Raw genomic sequence first — 19,828 nt, forward strand, 5'->3', positions numbered from 1 at the left:
AGCCTGGGACTGCTTTGATGAATAAAATGAAGTAGAAGTGATGCCATGCCAGGTTTAGGACTAGCCCTTGGAATTGGCCTGGTAGCTGCAGTTTCTTGCTTTTGGAATACTCTTTCTTGGATCCCAGCTGCCATGCCATGAGGAAGCACAAGCAGCCGTATGGAGAAGTTCATGTGGGGAAGAACTGAGGCCTCTAGCCAAAGACCCACCAAGCTTGGTTAAGGCTCTAGATGACTCTAACTCTCCACGTGTCCTAGACTTTTATCTTAGCTGAGTGTCCAGTCCAGCCTCCCGGTGACACCAGTCGTCCTAACGCCTAGCTCATACCACATAGAGCAGAAGAGCCACCCAGGTACCCTACCATTTGAGGGGTGGTTTGTTACGTAGTAATAGCTAACTGAAATACCCCTGCTATAAGAAAATGTTGAATATAACTCAATGCCTATTGTCTATTGGTCAAGAAAGTTTGCGTCATTTCTCAGGCGGATTACTGAAAATGGTTCTTTCACAGCTGCTTGGAAGAATAAGTGAAGATTTTTAAACAAATCACCAAACATATTTATTTCTTTTGATACGTTCAATTACCTTGTATTTATATCTTACAACTTAAGATTTTTTTTCCCTCAGAAAGCAAAAAATAATTTTATGCACATTTTTTTTTTTTTTTTTTTTGCGGTACGGGGGCCTCTCACTGCTGTGGCCTCCCCCGTTGCGGAGCACAGGCTCCGGACGCGCAGGCTCCGGACGCGCAGGCCCAGCGGCCATGGCTCACGGGCCCAGCCGCTCCGCGGCATATGGGATCCTCCCAGACCGGGGCACGAACCCGTATCCCCTGCATCGGCAGGCGGACTCCCAACCACTTGCGCCACCAGGGAGGCCCAATTTTATGCACATCTTTATGGGTCATGGCGTTGCAGGAAAAAGCAGGAAGTTGAAGCTAGAAGACCAAGTTTTAAGTTAAAATTATTACTAGCTATGTGATCATGGCAAGTTTTATTATATCTCTGAGTTCTCAGTCTTTTAGCCTAAAAAATGATGGCTTTGGGCCACATGAGCTCCAATTTACCTTTCAACTCTAACATTTTAAGATTGTTACGTATTTTGTTACTTATTTTTCATCAGAGTAAGTGATACAGACTTGGATTATGTAAGAGTCGGTAGATAAAACACTCCTGGTATCTGGAATAAAGTTTATATACAGCCTTTTTCCCCTTTAAGAAAGTGTTAGCATTACCTGAGGGCCCATGTGTGGCTCCCTGTGGCCTTTAGTGGCCTTTATCATCCTCCTCTGTTCTTGCCACATCTTGGTAGATAAAAGGTCAGACCATTTTTTAGTGTCCAACTTTTCTGGCTCATAGTTTAGATGTTACTTGGGATTATAAGAAGGTCAAAATGCAGTAAGTGTGCATTAGGGAACTCTTCAAGTACTTTAAGTTTAATTATATATCTAATCAAATCACTTCTTTAAAGTACATCTTGCTGAACAGTGCATGTCTTAACAGTAATGCAGAAATCCCTTGGAGCAAGTTTTCTTGCCTGCTTATGTTGGGATATAGTGTATAAAATCTTTATGCATGTGTATATTCATTGTGTAACAATAAGGGCTTGAAAATGTCTTTTTTATTTTTCATTAGGGAATCACTACTACTAAAACAGTCTCTATTTTGTCAAGCATGACATCTCTACTGGTGAGGGTAATTAGTACCCATGCCAACTATGTTCTGTTTTTCTCTTTGAGAAAAGAATTTTTAGTAGAAAGGGACCTGTGTTAAAAAGCAGGTGGTAAAACTTAGGAATTCAGGGCTTCCCTGGTGGCGCAGTGGTTGAGAGTCCACTTGCCGATGCAGGGGACACGGATTCGTGCCCCAGTCCGGGAGGATCCCACATGCCGCGGAGCGGCTGGGCCCGTGAGCCACGGCCGCTGAGCCTGCGCGTCCGGAGCCTGTGCTCCGCAACGGGAGAGGCCACAACAGTGAGAGGCCCGCGTACCGCAAAAAAAAAAAAAAAAAAAAAAACAACTTAGGGATTCAGTTAAGCTCAGCTTAGCCACCCTCCTCTGAACTTCGGTTTCTCCTATACTCATATCCAAAACACACAAGTTTCCTGCAGTTTTCAATATTGGACTAGTTGAGGGATAAAAAAGGAGCGAGTACTAAATCATTTTGCTGGGAATATGATTCAAGATTAAAATTTGCTTTAGAAGCCAAATTACAAAAGTGATATTTCAGTATATCCTTTTAAAATTGTAAGAATCTAAGTTTAAAGTGCTTCTTCTGACTCTCCAAGTGTACCAGACTTTATAGGGTAGGTTAGATGACAACTGCAGCAGTAGCTTGGAAAACATCCATCTAGCAGGGTGGCAAGGGACTAGGAGATCAGGTAGAAACACAGAAGGTCACTTTATGCTATTGTTGATGTCCTAGTTCTTTAGTGAGTGGAATTGTGAGTGGTGTTATTTACATATAGTTATTTATTAATTATTACCTAATAAAGGTATTTTAAAATAGCCCTCTAATGATTACGGTTTGATTATGGTCTCTCTGGCTTAGACTGTTTAGTTAATGTCAGTTGACAGTAGATTATTCCGCAAAAAGTTTTAAAATCCTTTTAGTAAAGGGTGAACCTTAGTGTGTGAAAAAGGCTTGCTTAGTTCCAAAAAGAAGTCTGATGTCAGAAACTCTTCTGGCCTGAGGAAAGGCAGCAAAAAGTGGAGAGTTCATTATGGATTTGAGAACTCTGATATTTATCAATCCGTAGCTTTGAATTGGTATTATGAGAAACAGTTGTTTGGCCATAATATGAAAACAACATAAACCATTACTTTCTTACTTCACTGTGTACCAGCAACCTGCTGTCTCAGGTAGCTCGGGCTGCTGTACCATCCTGGGTTCCTGGCTTGTGGAGGGCTGCCTGTTTGCTGAGAGAGAAAGAGAGCTCTTGGCTGTCTCTTCTTTGTAAGGGCACTAATCCCATCTCGAGGGCTTCTACCCTCATGACCTCATCTAGCCCTAATTACCTCCTGAAGGCCCTGTCTCCAAATCCCATCATGTTGGGGGTCAGGTCCTCAACATGTAAACTGGAAGGGCAGACACAAACATTCACCTGGTTATTTTTTTTTTTTTTTTCTTTTTGCGGTATGCGGGCCTCTCACTGTTGTGGCCTCCCCCGTTGCGGAGCACAGGCTCCGGATGCGCAGGCCCAGCGGCCATGGCTCACGGGCCCAGCCGCTCCGCGGCATATGGGATCCTCCCAGACCGGGGCACGAACCCGTATCCCCTGCATCGGCAGGCGGACTCTTAACCACTGCGCCACCAGGGAGGCCCCACCTGGTTATTTTTGTATGCTACATTCTTTTTCTTTTTTAAAGAAGTCTAATAATTGTTCAGGAAATCTCCCCTCCCCCTCCTCCGAAGCATATTCATCCATTCTCTCACTTGCTTAATTAATTTAGAATTATAAAAGGAAATTTCTTAAAGTATCAAGAATCTTAATAATATCCTTTTTAAAAGAAGGCTATTTTCAGTGACTAATAAGAAAATGTCTTTCTCTGCTAAGAATGACATCAATAGTAAAACTTTAAAAACACTATAAATACTGTGCATAATTATTTGAAATGCATATTTGGGTAGTCAAATTAGTAAATTTGGAAATAGACTAAATACAAAATACTTCATATGTTGATTTTCCTTTTGTAAAGATGCTTTAAGTTTTCAATAGTAACATGGTAATACCCTACTCTGAATGCCATAAAAATTCCCCTAGGGCTTCTCTGGTGGCGCAGTGGTTGGGAGTCCACCTGCTGATGCAGGGGACACGGGTTCGTGCCCCGGTCCGGGAAGATCCCACATGCCGCGGAGCGGCTGGGTCCGTGAGCCATGGCCGCTGAGCCTGCGCGTCCGGAGCCTGTGCTCCGCAATGGGAGAGGCCACAACAGTGAGAGGCCCGCGTACCGCAAAAAAAAATAAAAATAAAAATAAATTCCCCTAAAGTAATCTCCTAGTGTCTGAGAGGGTTCAGTACCCATTAGAATTGGGTAAGGAGGCTTCCGCAGGGAATAGAGCTAGAGACCTCTGTTCCTGGCTGCCTTTGGCTGCTGAATTCACATGTGCAAACTCAGAAATGTCAGGACTCGAGCACTGAAGGAACTTTGAGGTAACAGCATGTCTCCCAAGTCCTAGAGCTCTGAAGCACACGAAAATCAGATAACGGAATTTCTCATTCTCTAGTTTATACAGTTAAAATGACTGTCCAAGGATCTAAGGTGGAATGATTTCCCCATAAATAATCTTTAAATGACAATTGGTGGACTTGTTTCCTTGTACTTCCAGAATAAGTCATCTGTCTGTTGAACGTTAGTTAGAATCTTTTTTTTTTTTTTTTTTTTTTGCTGTACGCGGGCCTCTCGCTGCTGTGGCCTCTCCCGTTGCGGAGCACAGGCTCCGGACACACAGGCCCCGCGGCCATGGCTCGCGGGCCCAGCCGCTCCGCGGCATGTGGGATCCTCCGGGATCGGGGCACGAACCCGTGTCCCCTGCATCGGCAGGCGGACTCTCAACCACTGCGCCACCAGGGAGGCCCTAGTTAGAATCTTTGATGTTTAGATTTGAAAACCTAAGATTGTAAATATTAATTATGAAAAGGAATTCATGTGAGGTTTGAGTAGTGTGAAAACTTTTCTTTTGAAAAGTATAAGACATCAGGTTACTGTCAGACCAAGAAATTTGATTTCCATAAAGTCTGCCAGCAGTTTCTCATTAAGCAATGCAAAATTAATGTTGCGCCTTCTGAAAGTGCTAAGCATTCTTTTTTCTTTCCCATACAAACCCTATGAGAGGACGCTAGAAACTCATTTTCATGCATACATTTCAATTCTTCAGCTGATTCTGAGGCTGAAAAAGAGAAACACAAATTTCTGGCTGTTGAAGAATCCCCTTGGAGTTTCCACAATGATAATGTTGAGTTAAAATTGAATTAAGTTGGCATTCAGAGCTTCACTCTCACAAAATTACCCTATGGATTACCCGCTCTTTATTGTCTGTTCATCTCCTTTCCCCTATCCTTCTCTTCCCCATACATAACACTTAAAGTAAGGATAGTCCTTTATAGACTCACTTTAAAAAATAAACTTTTACTATATAAGGCAATTGAAGTACAGAAATTTTGTTTTATGAGATATTTCATAAATTCTACAAATTTTCAAATGCCTTAGGTTCCTTCCTAAAGATGACTACATCTGTTACTTTGGAAAAGCATACTCTTTGAGACTAAAATATCAATCATTATTCTACCTCATAGAACTTTATTTGGAAGAGGACTTAAATGGCAACTAGTCCAACCTCCCAGTGCAATGTGGGAAGCTTTACTCTGATAATGCTGACAGGTTGTCATCTGGCTCTGCTTGAATGCATATCCAGACCATATCTGGATTTAGCACCAAACTTAGGGTTTCACAATTTCAGGAGGGATACTGACCAGTCAGAGGGTGACCAGGAAGGTACTCAAGAAATTATTCTGGAAGAAGCAGTTGAATCAATTGGAGGGATTTAGTTCAAGAAAAGACCAAATGACTGTTAGGGATACATAGAAAAATCCAGCACTAGGAAAGAAGCAGATAAATTTTCTTCTCCAGTTTCAATATTCTGTTATTCCTCCATGTTCCCTGATGCTTATTATTATTATTTTATTTTATTTTATTTTTTGGCTGCATTGGGTCTTTGTTGCTGCTCCTGGGCTTCCTCTAGTTGCGGCAAGCAGGGACTACTCTTCGTTGCGTTGCGTGGGCTTCTTATTGTGGTGGCTTCTCTTTGTTGAGGAGCACGGGCTCTAGGCGCGCAGGCTTCAGTAGTTGTGGCTTGCGAGCTCTAGAGCGCAGGTTCAGTAGTTGTGGCACACGGGCTTAGTTGCTCTGCGGCATGTGGGATCTTCCCGGACCAGGGCTTGAACCTGTGTCCTCTGCGTAGGCAGGCGGATTCTTAACCACTGCACTACCAGGGAAGTCCTGATGCTTATTATTTTAAATAACTTCTTTTGTTAAGAAGTCCTACATTTCTAGGGAACCCTCCTACACTGTTGGTGGAAATGTAAATTGGTGCAGCCACTACAGAGAACAGTATGAAGGTTTCTTAAAAAACTAAAAATAGAATTAACGTGTGATCCAGTAATCCCACACCTGGGCATATATCCAGAAAAGATGAAAACTCTAAGTCAAAAAGATACATACACCCCAATGTTCATAGCAGCACTATTTATAATAGCCAGGACATGGAAGCAACCTAAATGACCATCAACAGATGAATGGGTAAAGAAGATACATACATACATACAGTGAATATTACTCAGCCATAAAGATGGATGAAATAATGCTATTTGCAGCAACATGAATGGACCTAGAGTGAAGTAAGAGAGAGAAAGACAAATATCATGTGATACAAATTATATGTGGAATCTAAAAAATGGAATCTAAAATGAACTTAATTACAAAACAGAAATAGACTTACAGACATAGAAAACAAACTCATGGTTACCAAAGGGGACAGGCAGGGGAGGTATAAATTAGGAATTTGGGATTAACAGTACTATATATAAAATAGATAAACAACAAGGACCTACTGTATAGCACAGGGAACTATATTCAATATCTTGTAATAACCTATAATGGAAAAGAATCTGAAAAAGGATATATATATATATATGAATCACCTTGCTGTATGCCTGAAATTAACACAACAAGGTAAATCAACTATACTTCAAATTTAAGAAAAAAAAAAGTCCTACGTTTCTGGGGCACTCATCCAATAGTATGGTCACACTCTCAGTATTGATAGGGTTTGATCTGAGTGCTGAGATGAGTCAGAACTACCAAAGCAATCCCTGCCTACCAAGAGTAATTCTTCCTGCCTCTCAGCCATACTGATCCATTTCTGAACATACTGTCCAGAACCTGAGTGCCCAGCCAACGGAAAGGAAGGAAGGCAGAATGAGAGTTCTGAAGTCAGACTTACCTGCATATGATCTCTGACTCTGCTATTAACTTGCTGTATTAACCCCCCTGTTTCTCAGTTTCCTCATTTGTTATATGGAGATAATAATAGTTTCTAGTTCTGGTAGTAGTTGTGTAAAGTAAACAAGTTAATACGTAGAAAGTACACAGTAGATTTTAGCTGTTATTTCAATAAAATACTTGGTATTTTCAAAATGTTTTTATATGTTTTATTTCATTTTAGCCAGAAAATAACACTGTGAGGAAGCCAGTACTATTGTTACCCAACTCCCTGCCATTACATTAATACGTTAAACACTGTTAGGTTGTAGGAGTAATATGTCTGTTTATGAAACTAGTCCTGATATAATCCGCTGTGATGGGACTGTATCTATTATTCGGTGTATTTAGCTCTATGCACTGTGCTTTAGAGAACTGTTGACCAAGAATCCCAGGACCAGAAAAAAAGACTCATAATGGGAAAGAAGTCATTATTATTAGAGGATCTAGTAAAGTGCATTCTGTAGAAGAGACAAGTTAAAGGAGATACAGTTTGGGGGGAAGGTGTGAATAAAGTATCTTTTTAAAATTTTATTTCTACTTTGGTTCATCAATTTTCATTTTCCAGATAGTTTCTCTTTTAAATTATTATTATAATAGCCCAAGAGTTGAGAAACTTCAAGGAGACTGTCTGTTCTTTATTATGGTACTACAAATACCTCTTCAAAAGACAGGCATCAGTGATGAGATATATTTATTTCCATGGACTCATGCCCATATTGGTTCTCTAGCTTTTAATTTGGCTTGATTCTGATTTAAGTATCACTGTCTCAAAGAACTTCTTAGCTGTACCTCACAAGCAGATTAATCATGTCTCTCTTGCCTGAAAGAAATTTAATAAGCTCTGATTATGCAGTTATTATATCTTCCTGGGAGTTTTGTATTAAAGGCTGATACAGTATTTTATTTGTAGAAGGGGAACACTGATCTATCTTAACCAAATGATAAGTTTGAATGAGATGTGCTTTGTTAAGATAACCAGAGCAGAGCTGGAACATTTGTAAATGTCCGTTTATAAGGTGATGGTTAAATAATTACGATGCAGCTACATAATGGAAATACTATACAAAGAATAAGATAGACCTCTATGTGCTAATATTTTAAGAGAAGAAAAGCAAATTGCAGAAGGAGCGTTGTCAGTATTGTAGAAAAAGAAAGAAAGGAGGGACAAAGACTGTCGTAGATTTGGGGAAACATAACGGCCCAATAACCAAATGTATTTTTCCTGACATCTGGCAAGTGAACTTTTAAAAGTTTTTGAGACAGACAGGAAATTTGAATGCTGACATGGGCATTAGATGATACCAAAGATTTACCACTATTTTATTAGATGTAATAATATCGGGTTTTTTAAAGAAATTGCCCATAAATTTTAGAGGCACCTACGGAAGTATGTAGTGTCTTGAATTTGCTCCAGAATACTTCAGTGGGGAAAATAAAAGGGATAACAGAAGCCAGTGTAACAAAGTCTTAATAATAAGTGATTGTTGAATCTGGGTGATGAGTACATGAATGTTCAGGTGAACACTGAAAGATCTGAGCAGATGATAAAGTTTTATGATTCTTCTCCTAATTTGGTAAAGTAATAAGTCTTGCCTTATTCTGAATGCATGTGTGCCCTTGCAGGTGGGCGCACACACACACACAAACACACACACTAATTTCTGACTTGGGACAGCTCCGGAAACCAAGAAACTCATTCAGCATTAAGCCTACCTAGAGTAGGGTGATCAGCTATCCCAGTTTGCCTGGGATGCGTGGGTTTCCTGAGACTAAGAATGTCTCGAGCAAACCAGGATGAATTGGTTACCCTAATCTGAAAAATTCAGGAGATTTGATCTAGGTCAAAGTGGAAATCTTAAAGAAAACCTCAATACACTACACATCATGAAGTTAGGCAGCTCTCTGACTTCATCCTGTAAGCCACTTACATCCTGGCTTCTCAGTTGTGGTTTTGTTCTTTCCTAGGGAACGCTTCAAACATCACACAGGCCTGTGTTGAAATGTGGTGTAAATCTTTCACACAAATTCAAAGTCAAATTCACCAAGCTGGATTATTCATATCCCCCGTTCTCTTTTATTAACGTAAATGAAAAGCTAACCATAACTTTCATTTCTTTTTTACTAGTATGAGGCACTGTGTTAAGCCTTCTAACGTAAAATTAAGATATGCTGTTCATTCTCAATGAGCTCACAGTGGATTAGAGGAGACAGACACATAAATATTTAACTATATGATTTCATGACAAGTGTTACAGTAAAAGATTGTGGCAAATAGTTTTAAGACCGTCTTTGGCAATCTTTTTAGTGACCACTTTTTGTTGCAAAAGTAGTGTGCAAAGACAGAATAAGAGGAAAGGAGATATTAATCTGGAGTACTGGTATTTTGGAATCTCATTTTAAAATCTTGTTTAAGGATTGCCCCAAATTTTGTACAGGCAGACCTCGTTTTACGCTTTGCTTTATTGTACTTCTCAGACACTGTTTTTACAGATGGAAGATTTGTGGCAACTCTGCGTTGAGCAAGTTTATTGGCGCCATTTTTCTAACAGCATTTGCTCACTTCATGTTTCTGTGTCACATTTTGGTGATTCTCACAATATTTCAGACTTTTTCATTATTATATTTGTTATGGTGATCTGTGATCAGTGGTCTTTGATGTTACTACTACGACTTGCTGAAGGCTCAGATGATGGTTAGCGTTTTAATAATGTATTTTTTAACTAAGATATATACATTTTTTTAGACGTAACACTATTACACACTAACAGACTACAGCATAGTGTAAATATAACTTTTGTATGCACTGGGAAACCAAAAAATTTGTGACTCGCTTTATTGCGATATTCACTTTATTGCAGTGGTCTGGAACAAAACCCACAATATTTCTGAGGTATGCCTGTACTTTATAAAAATAGAACAATAATAATAGTCTTAAGAAATTAAGAATTTTTATAATATTTTATGTTTCTTAGATGAGAAGTGCTGTAAAATTGGGATATTCTGTCTCTGTGTTAACTTCAAAACCTTTCTCAGTACTAACAAACTGAGGAACCTTTCCCCAGTACCCAGCACTCATTTGTGAGATAGCCATGTGTGTTTTCTGTTAAATGCTAAAACTCCCTTAGGATTGAATATGTAATAATACATTTAAATCTTGAGACATAGTTTTCATGATTTCTTTGCTCAGTAGGAAAAAAATATTTGGAAATTAAATTTTTATATTCTAGGCACATAATAATATATAGGTCTTCCAAAGGTGATGGCTGCATTGTGTATCTATAGGATTTTCTTGCTTTGATATTTAATCCTTAGGAATACTTTGTCTTCCATTGTTTGGATTTGTTAAGGAGTCATGTGTGAAATTAAATTTAACTGGGAAAATATTTTGTTACTTGTAGGCCTTTCGTTTTTTTAGCAAATTAATAATTATGGCAGTTGAGCTGTTTGGAGTGAACCAGAGTGAACGATGAGGTCAGAAAGTTGGAGGTAGTAATGAGAGATTGTCTGTGGCCTTCTAGATCATTATAAAGACTTCAGCTTTACTTAGAGTGAGATGAAGAGCCACTGGAAGATTTTGAGCTGAGGACCGGAACATCTAACATTTTAACAGGATCACTCTGCTGCTATGTTTCATAGGCTCTCAGAGTATTATGCTGGAAGCAAGGAGGCTGTTACAACCACTCAGCTGAGAGAGGGTGGTGCTTAGACCAGGATAGTGATAGTAGATGTGGTGAGAAGTGATGGGATTCTGGAGAGACTTTGGAGATAAAGCCAACAGAAATAGTTTGATGCAGTGAGCACAGTGTGTGAGAGAAAGATGACAATCAAGAAAGACTATCAGGGCCTCCCTGGTGGCGCAGTGGTTAAGAGTCCGCCTGCCGATGCAGGGGATACGGGTTCGTGCCCCGGTCTGGGAGGATCCCATATGCCGCGGAGCGGCTGGGCCCGTGAGCCATGGCCGCTGGGCCTGCGCATCCGGAGCCTGTGCTCCGCAACGGGAGAGGCCACAACAGTGAGAGGCCCGCATACAGCAAAAAGAAAAAAAAAAAAGAAAGACTATCAGAGTTTTTGACCTGAGTAACTAAAAGGATGGAGTTGCCATTAACAGCAATAGGAAATTTTGCAGAGTAGCTTTTGGAGGGAATACTAAGAGCTCAGTTTTGGACATGATAAGCATGCAGTGTCTCCTGTATATCCGTAAGGTGGTATCAAGTAGGACGTTAGATTATGAGAGTTTGGAGTTCAGCAAAGAAGACTGAACTGGAGATAGAATTGAGGAGTTGTCAGCATATAAATGTTGTTTAGAGCCCCAAGACTGCATGAGATCACCAAAGGAGTGAGTGTAGCTAATGAGGAAAAGAGGTCTAAGGACACAGTCCTGGAGTTCTCCAATGTCAAGAAAGTGAGGAGCAACCAGAAAAGAAGGGTGGGGTACCTAGGTGTCCTAGACACCAAGGGGAAAACATTTCAAGAAGGAAGAAGTGCTCAGCTATGTCAGATGATGCTGATAGGTAAAGTAAGGTGAGGACTGATAAATGACCATTAAGAAATCACTTCTAAGATACTTAATAAGGTGATAATAAGTAATAACCACCATTTGTTGAGCTTTTTCTATGTGATACTGTATTAGATGCTTTATATAGTTATCTATAATGCATAAAATAGCCTTATATGGTAGGAATTATAATCCTCATTTTACAGATATTAGAAACCAAGGCTCAGAGACATTAAGAAATTAGTCCAAAGCCATATACCTTGTAAATTTTGCAGAGGAGGAATGCAAACCCAAGGCAAGCCTCTGCTCACTTCCTTATATTGTGCTGCCTGCACTTCTGTTAAAGTTGCATCCACAGTTTTATAACAGGTGTCAGTTGTTCCTATTTTAACTATGCATGTATGTGTAGGATAAGTTAATGCATTATTGTATGCTGCAAATTATATCATAAAAAGCAAAGATAAATGCGTATATATGTTTATTGTTTCCTATGGCCTGATTCCAAGAAGAAAACTTTGAATTATGAGATTTATTTAAGTAAGGATTCTTTTTTCTGTAAACATTTTACAATATGGAAATATTAGTAATAACATTTCTCTTACAGCAGAATAATATTAAGGTGGGTTTTTTTATAGAGTTTTTATATTTGCAGTTGTTTCATACTTTATCACCCTACATGTTTTTTATTTTATTTATTCATTTATTTATTTATTTTTTTAAAGAAGATGTTGGGGGTAGGAGTTAATTAATTTATTTATTTTTGCTGTGTTGGGTCTTCGTTTCTGTGAGAGGGCTTTCTCTAGTTGCGGCAAGCGGGGGCCACTCTTCATCACGGTGCGCGGGCCTCTCACTATCGCGGCCTCTCTTGTTGCGGAGCACAGGCTCCAGACGCGCAGGCTCAGTAGTTGTGACTCACGGGCCTAGTTGCTCCGTGGCATGTGGGATCTTCCCAGACCAGGGCTCGAACCCGTGTCCCCTGCATTAGCAGGCAGATTCTCAACCACTGCGCCACCAGGGATGCCCCCTATTTTATTCTTTTTATCGCTCTACATGTTTGACTTTTAAAGTATTCCCAACAAAAAATCTGTTTTAAGAATAAATATGAGGTGTGCAAACTGACAGTGATTGCTGTCCTGCGCACAGTGATGCCTTAAATGTTTGATTCTTGTGTTTGCTAGTTTACAGCCAACACAAAATTATCAAGTAACATGTGTAAGTATTTTACAAATGGGCCTGCTTTTCTTTTTTTTTCCAAACCAAAATTACACTCTGTTAATTATCCTAGCATTTAGAAAATTACTCTTATCATTGCTATGCCATTTGGTTGTTGAGGTATAAAGTTGGCACTATGTGGTAACCATTCACTAGATCACATGATTTTAATTGCTTTGCATCAGAAGATAGCATTTAGTATATAATGTTTAGTGGTAAATTTTTTTCTAGAGGAAAAACTCCTGGACTCTTAGTAGTATAAGCTTGTTCAAATCATTGTTTGTTCTCAATTTGTACTTTTTCTTTTTGCTTTATACCATTTCCTCAAATTTATTGCAGGCATTTCACAGATTTTTATGTGCCTTCCAATGATACTATTTAGTTTGCACAGTTAGCATCCACATTGGAATGACTCCTCAGAAGGTTTCATCCTGCTTGTTCTGTACTCACTCTCCCTGTGAGTTCATCACTCCCATAGCTCAACTACCTCTACTTAGATGCTGCTACCATTTTGCTAACTGATACTGTCATTATCTCCCTCCTAGATTAGTCCTGCAGGCTTCTATTCAGGTCTTCCTGCCATCAGATTTGCCCTCCCTCTCCATGTTATTCTCTACTGAGTAACCAGAGTGATCTTTCCAAAACTCCATGCTTAGTCCCATTACCGCTAGGGTATCGTATAGGCACTCAAACACAATAAACCCAAACCTCACATTCTCTCCCTTTGGGTTCCCTTCCCTTCCCTTCCCTTCCCTTCCCTTCTCTTCTATTCTTCCCTCTCTCCCTACCTCCCTTCTTCCTTCTTTTCCTTCCTCTATCACTGACATTTCCAAACTGGAAACTGCTATATCCCTTACTACTTTATTATCAATTATCAGATTCTAGCAATTCTCCTTCCTAATAGTTTTTGACACTCACTCCTCAACTCCATTTTTTAACAACTGCTCTATTTCAGGCCTTCTATCACTTTCTACCATTTCAATTACAGAGCCTTCTAATTTATTTGAGTTATATAAGTTTTAAAATTATACAAGTTAAAAATTATATTACCATTTTCAAAGCATTATAGATAATTTTTAGTCTCATAATGATTTTTTAAAATCCAGAAACTAGATACAATTTTTTGTTTTGGCCTCCTGTATAAACAATTAGTGTGTGTGTGTATATGTATTCATTCATTTAGGGACTTAGTTTATTTTCAAGAATAAGAAATAAATACTATTATTGACCCAACTATATACAAATAAAATTTTGTAAGAGATACTTAATATGACAAAAAGAAAATCTTTTTGTGCATCAGCAATGAAATTGTCACCTTGGATCATTATAATATTAAATGTCAGCCATGTCCTATGAGAGCTTACTGACACATTGACCATTGATCCAAAGTAGTTACTGTCTCTTGAGGAAGCTTCCCAACTGCAGTATAAAGTCAAATTCAGCCCTGAAAGTGGGCCAAGAAGGAGTGAAAGGAACTAGATTTACCTTCCTTCCTGAAACAATTTAAAAAAAAAACTGGATAAAATATATGAAACTGGTTTTCAGAAGTTGAACATCAGGCAGTACATAGTAGTGATCCTTGAGTGATAGGAATCGAATAAGGTGAGTTCTGTGATTGCACCAGGTTGCTGCTTAGAAAGAATTTCCAGGCCTTGGTGCAGGGAGGGAAAATCCAGGAGGCACCCAGTGGTTTCCCTGACTTGAGAAGATGGAATTAGAAGATTGAGGAGACCAAGGTGGCAAGAGTTAGCAAGGTGGAGGACCAGGGAAGGGAGAGCTGCACAGAGAAGAGAGCTGCAGAGAGCTGCAAAGGATCCCCTTACTATCTTCAGCTGAGTACTGATTAATACAGATATGAGGAAACTACCTGAGGCTGTTAAAGGAACCACCCAAAAGGATTAGAGGTAACAATCCTAGCAACTCACAGAGACTTTCATCATTTCTGTTGCCATCAGCCAGAAGGGACAAACGTCATAATTCATTAGATATCATAGAGTACTCAAAAGGGTAATGCTTCAGTAGAAGGGGAAAATTAGTCCTAGACCAAAGGCTGCTCTGGTCCTGCTTACAAAGCTTAAAAGCAAGCTTTGAAAACAACCTAACATCTGTACAATTGGAGTCCCCAAAAGATAGAATGGTAAGAGAGAGGGCAGAAAAAATATTTGAAGAAGTAATAGCTGAAAGTTTTCCAAATTTGATGAAAACTGTAAATAATAGATCAAAGAAGCTCAGCCAGCCCCAAGCACACACATACACCAAAAAAAGAAGGAAAAAAAAAAAACTGTACCAAGGTACATCACAAGTCAAATTTCTTAAAGTCTGTGATAAAGAGAAGTTATGAATGTATCCAGAAGAAAAATCACATGTACATAGGAATAAAGATAGCATGTAGGCAGATTTCTAGTCTGAAACAGTGCAAGCCAGAAAATAGTGAAACAACATCTTTAAAATGTTAAAGGATGGGGAAAATAAGTCCTGAAAATAATTTGGTAGTCCCTAGAGGTATCATTTACAGTAACATTTGACAGGTGTCTGAAGGCAGAAACTTGGATGGGCTTGTTGTTTGATGATTCAGAAATTTTAATCATCTGTTTTTATATGGCATTTTATATTTTAAAGGTGATTATATGTGGGAGAAAACTTTTCATGCACTTTTGAAATAGCTAGGATGGGTGGTTTTATCTCCATTTTACATGTGAGGAAGCTGAGCTATGTAGGTAATATAACTTTCACAGTTCCACAAGGTCCAGGACTGTGATCATGTTTCCTGACTTCCTATTCAGGACTCTTTTCCAAACTACTTGATCTCATTATTAGCTGTGTATTGCTCAAAAATAGTTCCTAAACTTAGAGACTGTCAGAACATATAAAATGTATGGGGTACCTTGAAAGCAGTAATAGATAGCACAGTATTAAGTAATTCTTTTGTATCCAAACATGTGAAGAAAATAAATTGAAAATCTTATTAAATCCCAAGGCCCAAAATAGAAGACATGAGACATGGTAGTACATTAAAGTATATTAGACCCTGTGTGAAAAGCCGTTACAGTACTTAAACTTTAAATAAATGAGCAGAGGTGGGAAAATTGCTGTGGTTGCAGAGAAACTTTTAATTAAAGTAATGTTATTTCTGATTTTTTTTAAAGGTGAGGAGAAGTTTATTTTAATTATCATATTATATGTAAGCAGAGCACCTTTTAATAACTTGGTTCAAGTTAAAATGTGGCAGAAATTAGTTGGGAAGAAACTTTATTTTCCTCCTGTATTTATACTGCATATGCAGTATATAAAATAGAAGAATTAGATACTATCTTGGCATATTTCATCGTATCCAAGGTAGGAAATTAGTTCTGACCCATTGCTAGCAGCCTAATGGAATGAATACGGTCCATTGTCTTTTTTGTTTCCACTAGAATTTCTTCAAGTATTCTTCAGAGGTGCTTTTCAGCTTTTCCTATTAAAGAGAAATTTTGAGAGCTAGCTCTTTATGATAGAATTGGGATTGAAAAGTTAAAATTTGAAAGGTGGACAGGATGCAAGTAAGATAAAGAAGAATGTTTCCAATTATGAGGAATATGAGCCCTGACCTGTCTTCCCGGAACAGTAGGAATGGTCCATGATGGAAAGAAATTAAGAAATAATGTGGATTAGGTAGGGTAGGGCCTGATAACTGAAGGCCTTGAAAAACCAGTAGGAGAAGTAGGTGAATGGCACTGAAGTTAGAATTTACTCCTGAGATGAGTGAATTGTCTCTCATCCAGTTAGGAAATATGAATTTTTGGCACTTCACCTCAGTATTTTCTGTGTATGTTAACACTCATTGTCTTTAAATAAATAAATACAGATTAGATGCCAAAGAAACAATTATTTACCTGAAGAGGGGGATACATTTTTCTTTCTCTTTTCTATCTAGTCAACTCCTTTACATCTAGCAGCAGGCTACAACCGAGTTCGGATCGTTCAGCTTCTTCTCCAGCATGGTGCTGACGTGCATGCAAAAGACAAAGGGTACGTGTATCAGCGTATTTCCTGTAATGGTTTCATTCATGGATATTTACTCTTTGTTTTCAACATCTGATACACTAAAGTTTTTGAGCACTAGACAAAGTCTTATATCCCATTGCCTTACAGCTTGTGTAGCATTTTAAGAATGTTCACAGTGATTTGACTTCATTTTCATGTTCCTACTAATTAAGGATTCTTCTCATAACAATTTCCTAAATTAGTTTAATTTTATTGTATTCTATTATTTGAAGTTAAAATTTGTTTCTCTCAATTGCAATTACTATTTTTCAACTCTTAAGTTACACTTTAGAAAGACAGATAAAAAATTCTGTTAATCCGGTAACATAACTATCCTATTTATCAGGTATGAAAGGACCATCTCTTACTAATAAACTAAAATCATAAGTGTACGTAAGTATACAATATTCTGATTTTTTCCTGATGAAATCTTGGCCATCTAAACTGAGAAAACCTAAAAGGTCCTTATGAAGTTTGATATGGGAGAGAGGTGTCTGGGAACCAAGAAAGCAGTATGTCATTTATTTTATGAATAGGTGCATCTTGGAAACCTTTGTACCACTTTCCTAGCTAATCTCCAGGGACGCGTGAATTGGGTCTCCTAGCCTATGTGATGGGCTAACATTTCTCATTATGCCACTTTAATATCTAAAAGATAATTGACCTGACTGCCCAGATGAAGTAGTGTTCATATTACACTGATGAGTAGCATAAAGAAAAGAAGCCCTGGAGCAGGCTTTTGCTCACTTTGCCCCTCTCCATGTCAGGAAACATAGACAAGAAGAAAGAGTTCAGTACTTGAGACAGTTCTCAGAAGAGGATTCCATCATTTCAAATCTGCTCTTTTTGGTGTTGTTTCTCTCTTGCCTGCACCAGGTTCTGTGCCACATGTGAATGGTGTTCCCATAGTATAGGGGCACAAATGCCTGATGCTCTTGTAAATCTCTTTTCCCTTGTGCATGTCTGAAAGCAGATGGTGTACAATAGGTGAGTCCTCAAGATAAGTACACCACAAAAAAGAGGGTCTTTGACTCATGCAGAATGATACATACACAAGATGATACATAAAACAAGATAAATACAAAAGGTTGAGCATTAGTTATGCTTTGTATTCTCTTATTTAATACTTTAAAATATTTTAAACATAATTGTACTAGGATTTATTAGATTTTGTGTCTTAGCACTTCTTGGATAAATGACTCTAAGTTTTTTGAAATTTCAGTATTTTAATTGGCCTTTTTCCATTTAGTGGACTTGTTCCTCTCCATAATGCATGTTCATATGGACATTACGAAGTCACAGAACTGCTACTAAAGGTAAGAGAAATTAAAAATATTGAATATTATTTGCTTTTTTTTTTAACTCATCATGAGTTTTCATGGGGGTTTTTTGCCAAGATTTTTAAGATAATAAAATTGTTTTTTTTTAATGTTCACCATTGCCTTAAAATTTTTTAATTATTCAACTTATTTTAAACTATTTTTTAAAAGCTGAAATTAAAGAAATTAAAACAATTGTTGACATTTCAGAGTTATAACTGAAATTTACAGTCAAATAAACGAGTTTTTTTTGATCCAGTGAAATGATTACTGACCTATAACTTTTTTTTTCTCAATTCAGCATGGAGCTTGTGTTAACGCTATGGATCTCTGGCAGTTTACCCCACTCCATGAGGCTGCTTCCAAGAATCGTGTAGAGGTCTGCTCTTTGTTACTTAGTCATGGTGCCGATCCCACTTTAGTCAACTGCCATGGCAAAAGTGCCGTGGATATGGCTCCAACGCCTGAGCTCCGGGAAAGATTGACTTGTATGTATTTATATCCTAAAGTCAACATCGCTTGTTGTAAATTGTAATATCTTTCTTTTTTAATATTAATTAATTTATTTGGTTGCGTCAGGTCTTAGTTGTGGCTCGCCAGCTCCTTAGTTGCAGCACGTGGGCTCTTTAGTTGTGGCATGCATATGGGATCTAGTTCCCTGACCAGGGGTTGAACTCGGGCCCCCTGCATTGGGAGTGTGGCATCTTAACCACTGTTCCACCAGGGAAGTCCCTAGAATATCTTAGTTTTGGTATTAGGGCTGTTGTTTTGTCTAACTTAGATAATAGACTTCTATTCTTACATGTTCACTAGTTTATTATCCTCTTTTCTTATCATTACTTTTCTTTTTGAATTCTACAGGAATCTCACATACATATACTATATTTATTTTGTGTTTATTCAAGCCTAATTCTAATTCATGTGTTAAGTAAGGTTCCTTTTTTTTTTTTTAAGACAAAAGAGGATGATGAGTCCATCAATAACCATCTATTGAATACCTACTATGTTCCAGGAACTTGAAATATGGCAGTGTACAAACCAGAAAAAAATCTCTTGTCTCACAGAGGTTATATTCTTGTGCTATTGGTAGTAATAGATGATATCTAACATTATGGAGTACTCACTATTTCCCAAGCTCTGCAAGTTGCACATTCATGTTTTTATTTATGTGTGTTATAGCCCAAGTGCAATCACTTGCCCAAATTTAAATAAGATAATTTTTATGATTTGGTGGAAGTAATCTTCTCATATACTGATACATATTACCTATGTTTACATATGCATGTTTTAAAATAAACTTTTAGAATAGTTTTAGATTTACATAAAACTTAACAAAAATAGTACAGAGAGTTCTTTTATACCCTATACGCAATTTCCCCTATAAACATCTTAAATTAATATGGTACATTTGTCAAAATAATGAACCAATACTGATACATTATTAATTAAAGGCTGTACTCTATTCAGATTTCTTTATTTTTTTACTGGAAGTCCTTTTTCTGTTCCAGGATCCCATTCAGGATACCACATTACATTTAGTTGTCATATTAAATACTGAGATATATTTAATTCTATACATAGGCATTACAGGTTTAAATTAAAGTAGGCGTTACCTACCTAATTTTTAATTTGTCCCATGGTTGATATTCTCTTACATCTAGGATTCTAAGAATCAGATAACTAGATTTAAACACCTGAGAAAACCTTTAAATGATAATTTAAGAAAAAGGCATAGTC

The 19,828-nt window shown here is 38.0% G+C and overlaps 1 protein-coding gene across 1 annotated transcript in view; it reads left to right on the plus strand.

The window, feature by feature from the left end:
• Positions 1–19,828, plus strand: part of TNKS (tankyrase) — a 181,380-nt gene that overhangs the window by 92,004 nt on the left and 69,548 nt on the right. Inside the window, exons 6-8 of the mRNA XM_060085705.1 lie at positions 16,663–16,757; positions 18,022–18,088; positions 18,393–18,579. Of these exons, the coding sequence (XP_059941688.1) occupies positions 16,663–16,757; positions 18,022–18,088; positions 18,393–18,579 (349 nt within the window). The remainder of the gene's footprint in view (positions 1–16,662; positions 16,758–18,021; positions 18,089–18,392; positions 18,580–19,828) is intronic.

Source organism: Mesoplodon densirostris, chromosome 20, assembly GCF_025265405.1.
Source record: "Mesoplodon densirostris isolate mMesDen1 chromosome 20, mMesDen1 primary haplotype, whole genome shotgun sequence".
In the NCBI taxonomy this organism is placed as follows: Eukaryota; Metazoa; Chordata; class Mammalia; order Artiodactyla; family Ziphiidae; genus Mesoplodon; species Mesoplodon densirostris.